Raw genomic sequence first — 19,213 nt, 5'->3', positions numbered from 1 at the left:
TCAGTGCAAATATGTTCATTTGGTGGCAAATCTTTACACGTGTGGCCAACTTTAATAACAAGCATGCAGTAATTCACTGGAGCAGTTATTATATTTTTGTTGTCAGTCATTATTTTATCAATAGATCCCAAGCAAGTTTTTCATTTAGTTGGAACATAGTCTAAATGCTAGCCTGCAAGCCACAACCTTCCACAAAATGTGCCCTGATACATGCTGGACTCATACGTTATTAGTCCATTAATATCTAATGATGTGAATAAAGACCTAATCACAGGCTGAAAATGATGAAGAAGTTAGTGCTGAACAATTTTGCAGCGTTCCAGAAAATACACTGAGGATAATGTCAAGGGGGCAAGCCAGCTCCTTAAATTGTAAGAGATCAATAGGAACCCGTTTCTTCTACCACCTGGTGGCCTCTTCTTGGGATTTATTAGCTGTAATGGCTTTGGCAAAGGAAGAAACCAATTATTCAACGTCAATGATATGCCCTTGTGGATTAAATAAAAGAGCTAAAAGATGTATTTCCAGCCACATTAGTTCACCTATGGATGGATTTATGCTAAAAAAAAATCTATGGGATTATTTTAAATGACTTTGTTGTTTACGATCAACTAATCAGTAAATCCTCTTAAGAGGTAGGTTAGTGAGCTACAAACAAATGTTCTGATGTCTTTAAAGGATGATCATTCTTATTACTAAGATGACTTACGATGATGCTGTAAAATTAGTGAAAAAGGGAAAAAAACTGTTGCCTTGAAGCAAATGTGAGACCCTAAAGAGAGAATATAGAAATGAAGTTTGCTCCTAGGTCTGATAACCTATCGCAACACGTATACAGTATGCCTTCAGCATTGGCTTGTAAGTGCTAGCTGCTGCTTAGTTGCTATGGATTACAAGGGTTGGTACCTTTGTGGTGGGTTTCATAACGTCTTCTAGGTGAGGATGATGTCACGGGGTGGTAACATTGAATGGCAGATCCGGGGTGGATCTAGACTAGAGGAATGGTTGTGGTGGGAGTTGCAATTATATTTGAGATATATTTTCCCACAAACAGGTTTGGGGCAGGAACAAACGTTAGAAAGATGGGGGGCACCATGTGAAATAATGAGCTTGAGAAAATGACCCTAAAAATCAGGTTTTTCATTTTGCTTAAGGTCTAAAGTAAAGAAAAAAAGTGACTAAGCCATAGTTAAGTGCTCTCTAGTAGCAAAATAGGTCCGGATGCTCTGCCCCAGACCAGTAGGTAAGTCCTACTTTGAAGCAGGAACCTTGCAAGTTAATGGTGAGGAGTGGGTCAGAGATTATTCAACCCAAATCCAGCCCTAACCTGCTACTTCCCAACCTGCACCCAACCCAGCCCAAGGTCCTCTTCTACTTTATGACAGCCGCAGTTCGCTCCCTTATAATATTTCATATATGGATAGGATCAGTCCCCATAGAAAAGGGGTCTTCACTATGAAATAACCAAAGGGGTGGGGTCCTGCTTGAAGTTTTGAACCACCACCCTCTCAAACCCAAACCTGGGGTTCAACACCTTGGCCCTAATCCACCCAACCCACTGTCCTGTGGGTTTTAGGACATCAAGCTCAATCCATAGCTTTATGCATTTCATGCATACAGCACTTAGTTATAGGCTTACTAAAAGTCCACATCCTCAACCTACTGAAGCTCCGGAGATGTTTCCTATTCAAGCCCTGCTTTAAATCAGGAACCTTGCAAGATTTTAGTGATGAGTGGGTCAGAGATCATTTAACCCAAACCAGACCCTAACCTACTTCTTCCCAAACTGCACCCAACCAGGCGCAAGGTCATCTTATCATCAATGGATATAATCAGTCCCCATAAGGAAGCGGTCATCATTATTAAATGACCAACGAGGAGGGGCCCTGCTTGAAGTTTTGAATTGCCCCCCTCTTGAACCCATGCCTTGGACCAAACCCACCCAACCCACAGTCCTGTGGTTTCAGGTCATCCCACTCATCCCTACAAGTTAAGAAAAAAATTGTGCTGCTACTGGCACTTTAATTATCTAATGTAAGTATTAGCCGTTGAGTACCTATAAACTTGACATGGTTCAAGGACTACTTAAGGTACATGAAAGGAAAATATAATAAGATTTAGGACGGGTTGTGTAGTTTTGATTAGCATGATGAACAAGACATGAAAGCCAGGGATCAGGAGAAGGAGGAGTAGCTTATTTGGCATAAGTCAAACAGGTGTCACATTGTCTTAATGTGTCCTTCCTTCTGTCCTTCGGTTACATCCTTCTATGTTTTATTACATCAGCTGACTCTGACCAACCCTGCCTAGGAAAGACATCCAAGGGGCATCAAGCATTGATTCAAAGTGATGCAGATTGCTGAGATGATATTGAATAACTGTCCTACTGGGCTGGATTCCATCATTTTGCAAAGACACGGAGTTCTACACCAGATACCTCAGCATTTCAAAAGACAAACAATATTAGATGAGATGTGTAGGACGTTCTTAAATTCTCCAAGATGTATGCGTTGTCTGTCTGCCAAGAACTAGGAGTTTTTTTACTGCTGAATCAATGTTTCTGTCTCTAAAGCTACTCGGGTCGAATTTATTGGAGGCTGAAGAGAATTTTCCACAATATTATTTCAAAGTCATGAATTTCTTCAGGCACATGTCTGATCCCGGTCATAATTGGTCTGAAACTCAGTGCCTAACATTTGGCACCCCCGTCAATAATGAAACCCTTCAGGATTAAATCCTTAGGAAGAAGAGCCACCGGGGGTTGGCGATAATACATAAAGGCAAAATATACGGCACTCATTCCAAGGTAAAGATGTTTTTACGTTGAAACTGAGAGCGCAGACGAACACAATAAATACCCCAGACACTGTGATCCCCTGATGTGCAAAGCTCTATACAATGAAGTATCAGCACTCAGGAGTCTATTTCTCCTGCTCTTATCTCTAAATCGCTAAAGGAATATGATAAACACAACACAGATGGAGGCAATGAGAAAAGGGCATTTTTATAAGGTTTCCAGCATTTTACAGAAAATTACAGGTGATATTTTTTCCCAGTAGTAGCACAGAGCAATTTCCTTGTAAAATATCTACTTTCTGAACCTTTCATGGGTAATTTTAGAAGAAGTGAAGAAAGTGCTATGGAAAGAAGGGAATATGAATTATTCTCCCCACATCTGCTGAAAAAAACTCACTCTGAAATCTTTGAACCTCTGAGAGATCTCACAAAGGATTTGCAAGAAGCCAATAACAAGTAATACTATATGACCAAAAGTATGTGGGCACCTGTTCAAATTATTGGCCCTTAAATGACGCTCTTGACAATGTTGTGGTTCCTACTTTGTGGTTACAGTTTAGGGAAGACTCTTTCCTGTGTCAGTAGGATAATAACCCCGTGCAGTAAAGTATGGTCCATACCAGTGTTCTCCTTAGGGAGCTTTGGCCAGGGGCAGGGGCATTTCTGCTGTCCCCCCTCACCCGCTCTTTGCTTACATTTTCAGCATTGGAGCTGGTCAGGGTGCAAGAAGGACTGCGTTGTGTTAGCAGAAGTGGACAGTTCTATCGGCTTCTCTAACATGTACAAGCTAAGCTCTTACAAGTGAAAGCTCTGAGGCGCATATTTATTTATTTTTCCCCTCCCACCTATTTTTGTTTTCTTCACCAAAATTTTTTAGGGACCACACTGCATACACAATGGGTTTGTTGAGATGGGAGTGGAAGAACTTGACTGACCCTAGCCTCAACCCAACTGGACAACTATGGCCTTAGCCGCAACATCATTGATCAACCTTAAGGGCCGTGGCAGACAGGGAGATTAGTCACCCGCGACAAATCTCCCTTGTTGTGGGCCACTTATCTCCCCAAAATGGGATGGGATGCCTCGAGAGTCAACTTCGGCGATCACGGTGCAGCGTATGCCATCCCACCGGTGGGATGGCATTTCGGGGAGATTAGTCGCCCATGACAAGGGAGATTTGTCAAGCGGTGACTAATCTCCCCATCTGCCATGGCCCTAATAATGCTCTTGTAACTGAATGGATGCAACTCCAGCCAATAAAGTCCCAACATCTAGTGGAACCTTCCCAATAGACAGTTACAGCAGCAAAGGTAGGTCCGACTTTATATTAATCCCCATGGCTTGGGAATGAAATGCTGAAAAGGAAGGTGTCCAGATACTTTTGGCCATGTAGTATAGATACAAAGAGAGAAGGCAAATGAATTGGGAACAGATACCCTTACTAATGCTCTTGTCCCTGAATGGACACAAATCCACCCAACAAAGTGCCAACATCTAATGGAACCTTCCCAGAAGAATAGAGCAAAGTGATGCCCACATTAATCCGCTTGGTTTGGGAATGAAAGGTAGGTTGGATAGGAAGGTGTCCAGATACGTTTGGGCATTTAGCACAGATACAAAGAGAGAAGGCAAATGAATGGACACACTCTATTTAGATTGGAAGCAACTCCTATTTTAAGAAAGGGAGTTTAGCTCACTCTTCAGGTCAAGCCATCTAAATAATAAATGAGTTAAAATCTCCTGGAGAGATAACGTTAGACTGTGATTAGGCTTCACACAGGTGGAAATGCAGTGATTATGGCTTTTTGTTCAGGAGGGGGGAAAGCAGCGAGTGTGTTTATTGTGCAAAAACAGAGGCAATCTATTATGTCATGTCACCCTTGAGAATGTGACACAGAAGTGACATTTGCTCGAGAAACCCTGGTAACACGTTGAGCAATGAATATATAATCCACGAGGCGCATTTGTTTGCATTAATGATACCACGGCCTTGATTCCTTTCACTGTGCAAATGTAACAGTGCCAAGCAACCGCCTGTAATTAAAGAGAAACTTTCCAGCGCTAGGCGACATGGCAACACTCTTACATAGGGCATTTGGGGGAATAAAACTCTGAGATATGGCAACAATGGTTGATATTACATTTTATATTAAACAGTCAATTTATATTTTTAGAGTGTACCCTAGCAGGGGTGCTTCCACCCAATACCCTTACCCCAGGACTGTCACATTTGAACTAAATTAACCCACCCTGATCAATTTGCCTAATTAAGCGTAACGTAGAATGTCATGTTTAATGGCACAAGCAAGATTTGCATCTCAACATCAGTCCCCGGTTTCTGCCCTGGGCACGCACATGGAAGCACTAACACCAGGTCTCTCCATGTAGAACTTAATGGACCTGTCTTGTGTTTACCAGTTGACCACTTAGCTCCAATCTGCAACCTTCACTGACCACGAACATTAAGATCCTTCTGCGTTAAAAAGAATTAGGAGGCATTGTTGTGGATTTTAGAGGACAACAATCCATTAGACCTTTTAAAGCCGCGGTCATGCATTTACAAGAATCACTTTGCTTAGGAATATTAGACACATGGTCAGCCTGTCTGGCTTCGTATTTCTGAAAAACCCGTCCCTGAAGCAAGGTTAAAGAAGAGCAAAACGGTTTCTCATGCTCGTAACAAGCTTTTAGGTTACTGTACACAGAGCAGCAGGTGAGGATCATGAAGGTAACTGAGGAAAGCCCTTACCCGAAAGTCAATCCCAACAGTGGAGATGAAGCTTCCGGCCAGAAATGCCCCGTCCTTAAATCTCACAAGGAGGCACGTCTTCCCAACTCCAGAGTCTCCCACCAACATCACCTAAAATGAAAATAACAGACAGTTAATCATGGGATGGAGTGAACCTTTCTTGCTATGATGGAGCTGGCCTGGCAAAGAAGAAACAATACTCACAATAGAGACAATAAACAGCCCCCTGAGATTACATGTCTGTGCTGTATAAATAAAGGATAATAATACTCAATTATGAGCAGTATTACATACTTTACAGGCAAACATACTCCTTTTCTAAGTGGGAGTTTGAAGGAAAACCTTTGCTATGTGGATTTGCAAACTTTTCATTTCCCTTGAAGTAAATGGAGGTTGGTGGAAAAGGCAAACAATATGGCAGTACCTACTGTTATTAGTTTATTGGAATTATACAGAACTGACATATTACACGATGCTTTCTAGCAGAGCTAACAATCTAATATCTCTTCCACTGACTGACAAACAAACACAAGGGTCTACGTCATCATCAGAAGACAACTAATGAGCCATTAGGACTACTAACATAGATGCTAACTTGAATAAGAGCAGTGGCCAAAAGCAGCCAATCTGGTCTTTGCTTTCATTTTCCTACTTTCTAGATCTTTCATGGGACCCAGCATGGAGGATTTGTAAAAATAGTAGATACTCCTAGAACCCCATTTTGAATATCAATTCCAGGTGAAAACATCTATATATTCTTAGGACTATAACTGGATCAGGCTTGAACTGGCAAATGCCAGAGGGGCTGCTGTAATATGCCATAGACAGTCACTATTTATTGGGCTGGTGGGGGCTCTTTGGACCTCTGTGTCAGGGCCTATTTTGAATCCCAGTCCAGGCCTGAACTACATGTTTCACTGTAGGAGGTTATCAGGGCACCCAAGGAAACACACTTTGAATAGAATAGGTAGTATTAAAAATAGTTATCCTTTATATAATATGCAGAAAGTTTAACAGTTTTAATTACAAGATTACAGAAAATAACATATAAAATTGTAAAGTAATACACACCACAAAAATGTGCAAAGGCAAAAAGAGACACACAGGTAAGCGGATACACTATACCAAAGATGAGAATTACCCCAACGTTTCGGCAGAAGCCTTTCCCAAAGAAACCCAGGCAGAACATGGAAACACCATGCAGAAGGTGCCGTGGTCAGGACTGAACTCAAGATCTCAGTGCTGTATGTACAAATGCAGAAAAGGGTTTCTCTATCTACAAACAGAATATCTATCTCTGTGTATGAATCGTGTATACTTTTCCAATTAACAATGGATCCTTAAGACAATAATTTCCACATTATTGCTCTCCCACTGGAGTTAATTTGTTTGTTTGGCTACAACTCCCAGCTCGGCCATTTCAAAGGGATCGGAGGAGGGCATGGTATTTCATGGCAGCACTCATGGCGAGACTATACCGTGTGTAAACCACATACAAATGAACTCATCAGTGAGTGTGAAATAATGAGACATCCCTATGGGATCTGCCTCAGCAAAATGGCAGTTATTATACCTGACACATAGATCATTTCATATTAGTTTAAATAACACTTTTTCATTTAAGGCTGAACTGCCGGAATTTTGCCTCTCTGTATTACTATTGGGACCAGACACAACATGACATATTTATCTATAATATGCAAGAGCCATAAAAAGCCTGCAAATTAGGGTTTATTAACCTTTTTTTTAATGGGTTAAGCACCCACAGGGTTATAAAACCTGGTATAGAGTTCACATATTAATGGGGAACTCCTCCCAAACAAAACTTGAGCTTTTTGAAAAGTAAACATCATTTCATTTAACTTTGAAATATCCATAAATTAAAAAATATGCAGCCTTTTTATATTTTTTAATAGAAAAATATGGTTTGGAACAGTTTCTTAAGCCCCATCGCCTTTTCTTCTCTTGATCTGGCTGGCTACTTAAAATGTAACAGTAGTCGCCTGTCCTAAGTCTGCCTTCAGCCTGCATCCTCCCAATCCCACAATCCCCTGCACACTTGATGTCAATAAGGAAAGGAACGTGCAATGCATTGTGGGTTATGTAGTTCCTGCATGCTGTCTGTAAGCTGTGGAGAAGTTGTTACAATTTGCAACATCAGTGTTTTAGTCCCTCCTCCCCTGCCAGGATTTCAAATGATGCAGAAAGAGAAGAACTGTTTTGCAGCTGGATTTCAGCCTATAAAAATGGTATTTATTCATACTTTTTGAAGGACCAGATTACTGTGATAGGTATAATAGGGGTTTCTCTCTCTCCCAGTTTTGGGTCCAGACCCATTAGTTAAGAGCCACTGCTGTAAATTATAAAGTTTAGTGGATGCTTTTTATGTTGAATGATGGATCAAACTTTCATTCAAGCGGAAAAGGTAATAGTGCCCCTTGGGTGTGGGTGATAGAGGATGCTACCAGGGGTAATACTGCAGTTGGCTGGGTAAAGGTAGGATGCAGGCTGGTTTACTTTATAGTGGAGAGGGCAGACGTGGCAGAGGATTCTTCTCTCCCTATAAATCACGCATCAACCAAACGGTCAGAGATGGCAGTCAAAAACATCACTGAGAAGCTGACAGGCATATAGGGCAGTACTGGGGTTTGAATGTGGTGTGCTTATAAGAGGGAGGCCTCGGCAGGGCTTGGAGACCTGGCTGAGGACTGTGGGTCCATTAATACCTGTGCAGGTCTCCTTCCGTGCCATCAATCCCATCCTCCTGACCACGTTACCTTTATGTTCCAGTAAAGCAGTTTTGGAACTAGTTATGGGTAGCAGCTAGCAGGTCCACTAAATCAGACCTCTGTGCTCTTATAAACCCTGCACCCTAGAAGGATGCTTATGACTAGCCAGGAATTATCCAAACACCATCCAAAGCCTCCTGAATAAATCAGACAGTTAGGCCAAATCAGTAATATGGCTTCACTTGTTGGGGGGGGTATACCTTCTGCACAGGGGCCCTTCTGCTATACGGCATCTAATACCTATGTACCTTTTGTTCCTTTTGGTCTGTAGCCAAGCAAAAGCAGTTAACTGGACACAGGGCCCATCCATCTCTGCCCAGAGATCATCATCTTGGCTTTCAGAGAAGCCTCCTTTCAAGTCTAATCATCGCATATCTTCAGAGAATGGTTTCTGATTAAGTCCTGTGGATCGGCTGAAAACCCAAAGCAGCTTGCAAAATAACCCCCCCCCCCCCTATATCTGCCAGTATATAACATCACATAGTCACATAGACAATTCCTGCTTTCTGTTCAAGATAAAGATCTTGAAAATATTTTAATGCTTTGATAATTTATTATCCAAGGCAAATCCTCTCACAAAAATAAGTAATAAGTAATAAGATTCCGCCCTTGGTATCCTTGGCAAATCCCTTTATCTAATGAAGGCAGCTATTCCATAACAGAGGCTAATTATCCATACAGTTGTGTGAATGGGGACCAAAGTACCAATAAACTGACAGTATTTATGTGTCATTTATACTCCATTCCCTTGGAGCAGGGCTTAGTGTTGCACATGTATTACAGTAGGGTTGCCTATGAGATCCAAATTAAGTGTGGGAATCAGGCTAGCCAAGAATTGTTTTAGAAACAATAATGAACCTCATTTTGTTTTTTATTAAGTTTAAGTTATTTAAGTTTTTTTCAAACAAGCATTTAAGTACAACAAGAACAACAAGAAAGAAGAAAGAAAAATATGTAAAGAGATAGAGAGAAAGAGAGGAGAGGAGAGAAGAGAAGAGAGAGGGGCCTGGGGGAGAAGATACATTCAGGAACCAAACACTATTAAATACAATGACTAACACTGTTCCTGCTGTTGCAGGCAGGCTTCCCAAATTCTGTCAATTTTTTCTGGGCACCCCCTTGTGAGATTTACCAGCTTTTGTTTAGGGAGGGTTTCATCGATCAGCAGGTTCGGACTGGGGGGGAGCAGGGCCCTCCACCCCGTACCCCCCAAGGTTCCCCCGCCGGCCACTGCCCCCGCCGTGCACCCCTCACCCCCCGCTACCCGCCCGATGTCCTCCCCTGATTGTGCGTAAATTAAACGTGCCAGGGGAGGCACACTGGCGGCCGGGGGTGCGCAAACAGGGATCGTTCTGGGGATAATAAACAACTGCAAGTAACAGTTTCTCGTAATTTCTCATATTAAGGTCGCCAGTTACACCCAGCAAGCACAGGCTTGGTGACAATATGTTGGGCAGTGCAAGGATAGGCACATCTTATATGGTAGAAGGCTACCATATAAGATGGTAGCACATGCAAAGATCAAGTTGTTTGGCAAGGTCACCAAATGGGCAAATATTTGCTTGATTTGGCCTCCCTGGAAGAGGCCCAAATCAGGCTGATCCAATGCCATCAATAGTCTTTGGGTTGGAATTGAACCCTGGACTACTTGAGGAAAATTTCATTATGGTAAAAGAAGTACCTATTACAGGAGCAGCTGCTTAACAAGGAAAATTAGGATTGGGGTGCCTTCAGAACAGTTGAGGAAGGAGGAAAGGCCCCTGGATACGATGGAGACTCTACAGGGGAAATGATGCTATCATCCAATGTGGTCCAAGCTTTTCAAACCTGACTTATAGGTATCTGGATGATTTTCAGCCAGCTATCAATGAGACAGGCCACCAGGAGGCCTCATAAATAGCCAATAAACTGCCAACTCATAGGCAGAGTTAAAGGCTAATATTGGCTCTTGTATGTCCAGCTTTAGTCAGGTCAAATTATGTAGCCTAGTTAATGGAGTCCTAGATAATATCATTATCTAATTATCACTGGCTGAATAGATATAGCCTTCCATCTGTCTGATTTAGTTGTTGGTTGTTGACTGCCAAAACACCAGAAAATGGATCTGCATTGGACAATTAAACCAGGGCTGTGGAGTCAGTAACAAGTTGTATGTAAATCCTTCGACTCCCTAGTGATCCCCAACCAGTGGCTCGTGAGTAACATGTTGCTCCCCAACCCCTTGGAAGTTGCTCCCAGTGGCCTCAAAGCAGGTGCTTATTTTTGAATTATTGACTTGGGGGCAAGTTTTGGCTGCATAAAACCCAGTGTAATGACAAACAGAGCCTTCTGTTGGCTGTCAAGTAGCCAATTATAGCTCTTATTGGTACCCTCGGGAACCTTTTTCATGCTTGTGTTGCTCTCCAACACTTTTTCCATTTAAATGTGGCTCACGGGTGTAAAAGGTTGGGGATCCCTAGTTTATGGTATCCCCTGACTCAGACTCCAGGTACTCAAAATTGCTTTTGACTCCGACTCGATTCGATTCTGTGGGTAGTACTGCGAAGGGCTGTGGAGTCCGTACATAAATCCTTCCACTCTGACTCCTTAGTTTATGGTACAGGTATAGGACCCATTATCCAGAATGCTCGGGACCCAGGGTATTCCGGATAAGGGGTATTTCTGTAATTTAGATCTCCATCCCTTAAGTCTACTAAAAAATCAATAAAACATGAATTAAACCCAATAGGATTGTTTTGCATCCAATAAGGATTATTTATATCTTAGTTGGGATCAATTACATGGTACTGTTTTAGTATTACAGAGAAAAGGGAATCATTTAACCATTAAATAAACCCAATAGGGCTGTTCTGCCCCCAATAAGGGGTAATTATATCTTAGTTGGGATCAAGTACAGGTACTGTTTTATTATTACAGAGAAAAGGGAATCATTTAACCATGAAATAAACCCAATAGGGCTGTTCTGCCCCCAATAAGGATTAATTATATCTTAGTTGGGATCAATTACAGGTACTGTTATATTATTACAGGGAAAAGGGAAATCAGTTTTAAAATTCTGAATTATTTGATTAAAATGCAGTCTATGGGAGACAGGCTTTCTGTAATTCGGAGCTTTCTGGATAATGGGTTTCCGGATAAGGGATCCCTTACCTCTACCTCTGACTCCAGGTACCCAAAATTGCTTCTGAATACAGGACTTCAACGCTGACTCCAGATCCCTGGATTTAGAGGAGCAAAAGGTATCTGCTCTCAGGGGCTATCAGACTGATCAGCCTCTGTATTTCCAGTTGGGATGAACCAAATCCCAGATTCATATCTGGATGCGCCCAAAAATCCCAGTGCTTTTATTTATAGGCCTAAACTGTAAAAGTCAGGTGAAATTTACTCCCATTATAAAGCCCTGTAAATGTGGTGCTGCCCGTATCCATGTAGATGCACCTTGGCCAAGGGAAATAACACAGAGCAAAATGTACAGAGGCAATAGTGTCACCTTAACCTGAGCCTGGGCAGGGACTCACTGTCCCAGAAATAGCGGAGTATAATTGGCAGCAGCGCAGAAGTACTGAGCACAAGTACCCTAAACCCACGGATCATTAAAGAGAGAACTATTCCTTCAGGGACTAGAGAACATTTGATTACATCAAGGATGCGCCAGACAGACGCAGCCCAACACCAATTCAGTGGTTTCTGTAAATTCCCTCTAGCATTAGGATTTTAATGGGGCGGTGAAGAAACCTCAAGTAATTCTTGCAGAGAAATGTGACCTGAGGGGGGGTTCTTTATCAAGCTGAAAAAGAAGCAAATGCTTGTTATTGTAAGACTACTGATTGGGTCTCTGGGCATACTACAACAGAAACAGTCCAAATATCACTGGGACAGGCTGGAAGGGCCAGGAGCAAAAAAAATGGGGGTCGCTGACCCCCGGCAGCCATAAACAATTGCTCTGTTAGGCTATGGTTTTATTGTTACTTTTTATTACTAATCTTTCTATTTAGGCCCTCCTCTGTTCATATTTTGGCTGAAAAAAAGCAAAATAATTTAAAAATTACAATAAGAAATAAAGACCAATTGCAAATTGTCTCAGAATAGCATTCTCTACATCAGGGATCCCCAACCTTTTATAACCGTGAGCCACAATTAAATGGAAAAGGTTTTGGAGAGCAACACACACATGAAAAATGTTCCTGGAGGTGCATATAGGATCTATAATTGGCTATTTGATAGCCCCTGTGTTGACTGGAGGCCTACAGAAGTCTCAGTTTGGCAATTACACTGGGTTTTTATGCAATTAAAACTTACCTCCTAACCAGAAATTCAAAAATAAGCAGCTGCTTTGAGGCCACTGGGAGCAACATCCAAAGGGTTGGGGAGCAACATGTTACTCACGAGCCACTGGTTGGGGATCACTGCATACTAAAAGTTTATTTGAAGGTGAACAACCCCTTGTTGTTTTCAGTCCCCACCATTTTGGGAGCAGATGAGGTGTATAGGTTGGTGGGGTCTAAGCCCTAATTTAGCCCCGCCCCTCATGCTGTCCTGAGCCCTGGATACAGCAGGGATTAGTGACACCCTTTGTTAAATGTGGGCATATGTCAATATGCCTTTAATATCAACTTTTATAATAGTGCAGCCAGCGATATTTGCAGTTGGTCTTCATTTTTGTTGGGCTCCCTTACCCTGGCACGAAGCAAGTTCTGTATTGTTACAGTTATTTGTTTGATTTATGTGTCTATTCAGGTCTCTCCTACACATCATGGAGTCTGCCATTCTAGTCACTGACTGGTTGCTGATGTAAGTGAGACCCTAGCAACCAGATCCCCATTTTTAAATTACAACTTGTTGATCCAAAGATTAACAGATCATAAACCACATGGAACATCCGTCTCTAGCACAGTAAAACTTAATTCCAAAGTAAAGTAAACTGCCCTCTTTAAATCAGGGAACACCAAGGGCCCAAAAAGAGTCTGGACAGAGCAGCATTCAGGCATTAGCTCCGAGCAGGTTATTCAATATTAATATGGCACAGCAATTTAAGAAAACCTCATTATTGTTCATGCTCTACAAACTCCCCCTCGGCCCGTGCATTAACGCTCAGGAATATTTGGCTCCCAGTCCCCGCAGAGTGGAGCGGCCCAGACAGGAGATGTCTGTGTGTTCAGCACTAATAGCACATTCTGAGGCAAAAGGAGGTTAATAAAGGAAATGGCTATTTCTTACTCACAGACTGTTACTGTGGTCACAATTTACCTGCTTCTGAATGGAAAACAAGGACAAGTGATTCTTTTTCATGACAACGTAATTACACTGCAAAACCACCCAATCATGCATATTAAATACATATAATTACCATTACACACTCAAGCATGCAATGCACTCATTTCAAAATAGGCCCTGGCATTTCATATACAGAGAGGCTCAAACAGCCCCTACCTGCAGCTGGTTTAAAAAAGCCAATCACTGATTGGTTGCTATGCGTTATTGCCCAAGGGCAAATTTGCCCAGTTTTGATAAATGACCCCCATTGTGTTGTGATAGTCTCGCCCCTTACCATTGGGTACAGCTGATAACTAGCCTCTTATGTGGCAAGCACTGGACAGAGTTGCTCTACACCAGGGACCCGCAACCTTTTTACTTGTGAGCAACATTTAAATATAAGAAAAAAGTTGGGGAGCAACTCAAGCTTGAAAAAGTTCCTTTTGGGGTGACTAATAAAGGCTGTGATTGGTTATTTGGTAAGTCAATGTAGACTGGCAGCCTACAAGAGGTTCTGTTTGGCAGTACATGGTCTTTATGCCTCTAAGCCAGGAATTCAAAAATACTGGTAGCAACATCCAAGGGGTTGGGGAGCAACATGTTGGGGATCACTGCTCTACACAATCCTGCTGGGTTTGAATACACAGTATTCTCAGTTGAACCAAATGACCTGTAGCCTGCAAAGAAAAGCAGGCAGGGTTGCCACCTTTGTCTCCCAAACTAACTGACCAGCATCAAGGGCGACCTCACAGGGGGTCAGAAATGGGGTGTCAAGGTCTGAGGGGGCTCCTGTACCTATTGTGTGGGTAAGAGTGCTTAAACATAAGTGCTGTGGGGGGGGGGGGTTAAGGAAATGGGGAATTACAAATTTACCAGCAATTAAATAACTGGTAAATATGTAATACTGGCCCTAGCTGGGCTGTTGAGTTAACAGCTGGGACATTCCTAGAAGCAGGGGGTGCAGTGATTCCCCACTGCTGATAGTTGGTTCACGGGACGGCCATCATTTCCAGACCTAATTGGGATTGGCTAGTTAGAGGGGCTTAAGCAACAGCAATTAGTGGGAAAGGTCAATTAATGTTTGGGAAACCCTGGCAGCATCTCTCCTTCCTTGAGGGAGATCAGTCTCCCAGATATCCGCTGTGTTAGTTATTAGGGGTGGCCCGAATGTGGGACTTGACCGGTAGGGCATGTAGGGACATCCCATGCTCAAGAGAGGGAGCACTTGCCAAGGTCAGAAAGGGGTCCATCTGCACAAGCCCCAGCCCCTAGGTGAGCAGAACAACAAAAAGGGGCAATGGACTATCAAGAAATCCACAGCGACCATGTAAATTTCTTTGAGGAAAAAAAAGAATCTATTGATTTGTGATACTATCTCTGAACCATGGCCAGGTTTCCGTACCCTAGAGGCAAGTGAGTGCATAACATACACAACAAAGGTTGTCACAAAGCAAAAAAACATGATGCATAAAAAAATGTAATAATATACAATAAAGAAGTGGGAGAAAGCATAGGTGGCTGGTAGGACACAGGGTAACAGCAAAAAAGGAACAAATCCAATAGGAAATCAAATGAGAGCACATAGCTATAAAAAAAAAAAGAGCTAAAGGGAAGAGAAAACATTGAATAAACAGTAAAACAACAACAATAAATGGAGCAAGTGCTTCCCATTGCTTAGCTGTCAGCTGCAGATTTGAGGCACTGGCAGCCGATCTGCATGTTCTAAGCGCCATGAGACCTTTAAATTACACCATTTATGTGGTGACATAAAGAATACAAGAGCAGGGCGGGAGGCAAATGACAGTCACATTTAATTGATATAGCGGTTAATTAGCCTGTCCCTTGGAAGCCACTGTTAGGAGCTCTCTCCGGCCACTGCAGCAGGGAAAGGTTTAATACAACAGTACAAATGTAAGGTAAGCAGTTAGTAGGTAACCCAGGTGCTACCGTATAACTAGTTCTTTCCCGGGCACCGCACACAGGGAGTGGGCAGAGAGAAACAGCTGGTGTTGCACAATGTGTCAGGGGCCAAATGGTAAGTACAAAGACACAATAAGTGCATGCAGTGTGGCTATTATAGCCTTCCCACGGGCACTTCCATGCCAGGGCTACAATAACCTGGCATTAGGGACAGGGGGATGTAGAACAACAGGCACAGGACTAGATTGGGGATAGAAGCCGAGATAAAACAGGAGTACAGGCAGCCATACACAGCCATATCCACTCATTTGGTGACATTAGGGCCTAGGGCCAAACGATCGAATTAGCCCAATATTGCCAACCATAGATGGCATAGGACCTGTCATACAGGGAAAGATAAGAGGCTGCAGTTTTAAGGTGGCCATACACATTCAGATTTTAGTCTTCTTCCGACGAACGTTCGGATATCGATCGTACGTGTAGGATAAAGCATTTAAAATACAAATCGGATGATGGTCTGAACATGAAATAGTTGGCAGACCCCAATCGTATGAAAGTGACTTCCATTGTAGATCCCCAAAGCATATTGTCAGATACATGCGCAGGTTTTATCGTTGGCCAACTGAACTTTGCTAATAATCGACTAAACAACCAATCACCATGGTACAAAAATTATCAGGAAGATAATTCAGAGCCCACACACAATCCAGCGCCCACAAGATGATCATGGAGACCCACAAGGGACTCATTTGTCAGTTGGGTTAAAAAAAGTCTTCATTGCTTTATATATAGCGTTAAAGACTGATGGCACCAATGCAGGGCCGAGCAATAAGGGGCACCATAGCCAAAGCCCCATTTGTGATCACACCCCCCTCTCAAGGTGACGAGCTGGGGGGGCTAATATCACTTGTCACTTAGTTACAGAAGGGCTGGTAGGGGACACTAGAGTTATGTGTCTACTCCTAGTTTCGGCCCTGTATGGCACAACATGCAAAAAGATGGCTGCCTCACTCTCATGGAGAACTGCCATGTCTGTATTGTTACTATTTCTCCATGTTGGGAGGTCTGGGCAGGGTGACTACAGGGGCAGAACTATTACACAATGATCGGCGATTGGCTGATTGCCATGTCATTGAACAAGACTCTTGTCCAGATTTCCTAGTTGGAAAATCTATGGGATTTTTGGAAAGTGGGTACCTCCAAACCCATAAAAGAGCAGCCAGACTCTGAATGCAAGGTCCCTTAGAATTAGCGCTAATTGGCACGCTTACATCAAAACATCACCAGATCTTTGCTTTAGTTTTCTAACTGGTAGGTGACCGTTTAAATCTAATTGCTGCATGGTTGCTAAGGACAACATCACTGGTGATGTTTGTCTCAAATGTAAATAAATACGCCCCTTAGTGTTCTTACATTTGCATCTAAGGTGTCTGTATATAACCCCCTATGTCAGGGATCCCCAACCTTTTATACCCGTGAGCCACATTTAAATGGAAAAAGTGTTTGGGAGCAACACAAGCATGAAAAAAGGTTCCTGGTGGTGCCAATAAGAGCTATAATTGGCTATTTAATAGGCCCCATGTGAACTGGCAGCCTACAGAAGGCTCTGTTTGGCATTATATTGGGTTTTTATGCAACCAAAACTTCCAAGCCAAGAATTCTACAATGAGCACCTGCTTTGGGGGCACTGGGAGCAACATCCAAGGGGTGGGGAGCAACATGTTGCTCACGAGCCACTGGTTGGGGACCACTGCCCTATGTGCATGGTAGATGGTAGAGAAGACCAATGGGGTCTGCTTTCTCGATTGTTACGCCACCGGGGAAGGCATTTTACCACAAAGTTACCACTGAGTGCAGCAGTTGAATAACTTCATAGCCCCAACAATGGGGGGGGGGGGCGCATTTTGATTATAGGCCCCTAGATCTCTCCAATTACTGCTTGTAAGTAGTAAACTATATGTACCAATTACTTAACCCCCTGTGTGATACATTATTTTTTTGTGATCAGAACACAAAAAATGATGTATTTCAGCCCATCCCTAATAAAAATAAAACCAGGCCAATCCTTAGGAAGATCTATGGAGACACAGATCGATTGCTACAGAGGCACTGAGATTTATTGCAGGGTACGGAGCCTGAGAGGGTCATGGCTCTGTGTTCATAAAGATTGATAGAGACATAGATTAGCAGGGAGGGATACCCACAGGATCCTGCTCATAGAGATTGATAGCAACAGACAGAAAGGGTGAGGGATACAGAGGCTATTGTACACCTAACATATGGCATTATGTATAATGTATAATGATGATGTGATACAGTAAAATACATTCAGTTCTTTTAAAGGGAGAAATTGAGGCTACAAAACTATATGGGATATCCAAGGGAACAGGCAACCTACAGCCGTATCACTCTTGATGAAAACTACAGTTCCCAGAAAGCCAACTCTTTTAGGGTTAAGTTCAATTTCCCACAACAATGCATATAACACAATTTTGTGGGGGCAGGTGCGCAACTAAGTTCTCAAAATCAAATGCCAAGTGCTTACAAATGGCAGCCGCAGAGAGTCCCGCGCAATCTGTCAGACCTCCCTCCTCAGCATTCTCAGATGGGTTCTACATTATTCATACGTTTACTTATTGATAAAAACAAACCCCGTTCTGCTCTGCATTTCCATTACAGCACCAGCATACGGCCATTACTTTTGCACAAAAAAAGGCAGCCAAATATAAAGCCATGGTTCGCTGTCAATATAGAGCTTTTTCTTTTTGCATGTTAGCACCGGGAGCTGCCATATTGTTTCCTCATCATAGGTACTTTTCAATAGCTTAATTACCATCTATTCTTGACCACTAGGAGGGGCTATAAAAAATATTTGCCTAGGCAAATAACAGAACAGCTACCGATAACATATATTTCCCTGAAACATTAAACATGTTATAGGGTTGGAATGGTTAAAGGGCAACTACACTCAAAACACATACCCAACATGATTGTTAATATACAATGTAGCATCCATGTCAGTATATCAGCCCTAATGTACATAATGCTTTATCTACTAACATTAAACAGCTTGTAGAACCAAGAGAAACTGGAGAGCACTGCAAGGGTTAGTAGCTTCCAATTGGCCAGAAGTAGTGTAAGAAGCAACAAATGAATTGTGTGCACCCCCTGTACTGCTTGAGCCGACTCTGAGGCTCAGCCCAGCAAAAGAAACTCAAGATGAAATGCTGAGAGAGAAACAGAGCGCACTAAGGTTAATGCTGAGAAAAACCCTGATCATTTTTAATTAATCATATTTACAAAGTCCTTATGTGTTTGTGAGCTCAGGTTTATTAGAGATAATAAGCACTCACCCAAATCTCCCCCTAACTGGGGTAAAAGTCACCCTGCTATAGTTCCAGGGGTACCCAGGGCACAAATAAGCACTCACCCCAAATCCCCCCCTAACTGGCCTTCAGGCTGGGCCCCTTTAGCCCATAACAAGGTTACAGATATATAGAAACATTGGGGTAACAGTCACCCTGCTATAGTTCCAGGGGTACCCAGGGCACAAATAAGCACTCACCCCAAATCTCCCCCTAACTGGCCTTCAGGCTGGGCCCCCTTAGCTCATAACAAGGTTACAGATATATAGAAACATTGGGGTAACAGTCACCCTGCTATATTTCCAGGGGTACCCAGGGCACAAATAAGCACTCACCCCAAA

General features: G+C 42.7%; 1 protein-coding gene across 4 annotated transcripts in view; it reads right to left on the bottom strand.

Annotated features, from left to right (window-relative positions):
• The window catches only part of rab26 (RAB26, member RAS oncogene family), a 130,189-nt gene that overhangs the window by 105,337 nt on the left and 5,639 nt on the right, over positions 1-19,213 (bottom strand). For all 4 annotated transcript variants that reach the window (XM_012970587.3, NM_001079420.1, XM_012970586.3 and 1 more), the window contains 1 exon segment: positions 5,546-5,656. In XM_012970587.3, coding sequence (XP_012826041.1) covers positions 5,546-5,656 — 111 coding nt within the window.

Source organism: Xenopus tropicalis, chromosome 9 (assembly GCF_000004195.4).
Source record: "Xenopus tropicalis strain Nigerian chromosome 9, UCB_Xtro_10.0, whole genome shotgun sequence".
Classification (NCBI taxonomy): domain Eukaryota; kingdom Metazoa; phylum Chordata; class Amphibia; order Anura; family Pipidae; genus Xenopus; species Xenopus tropicalis.
The sequence above is the reverse complement of the archived record's forward strand: the minus strand, read 5'-3'. Positions and strand labels throughout refer to the sequence as shown.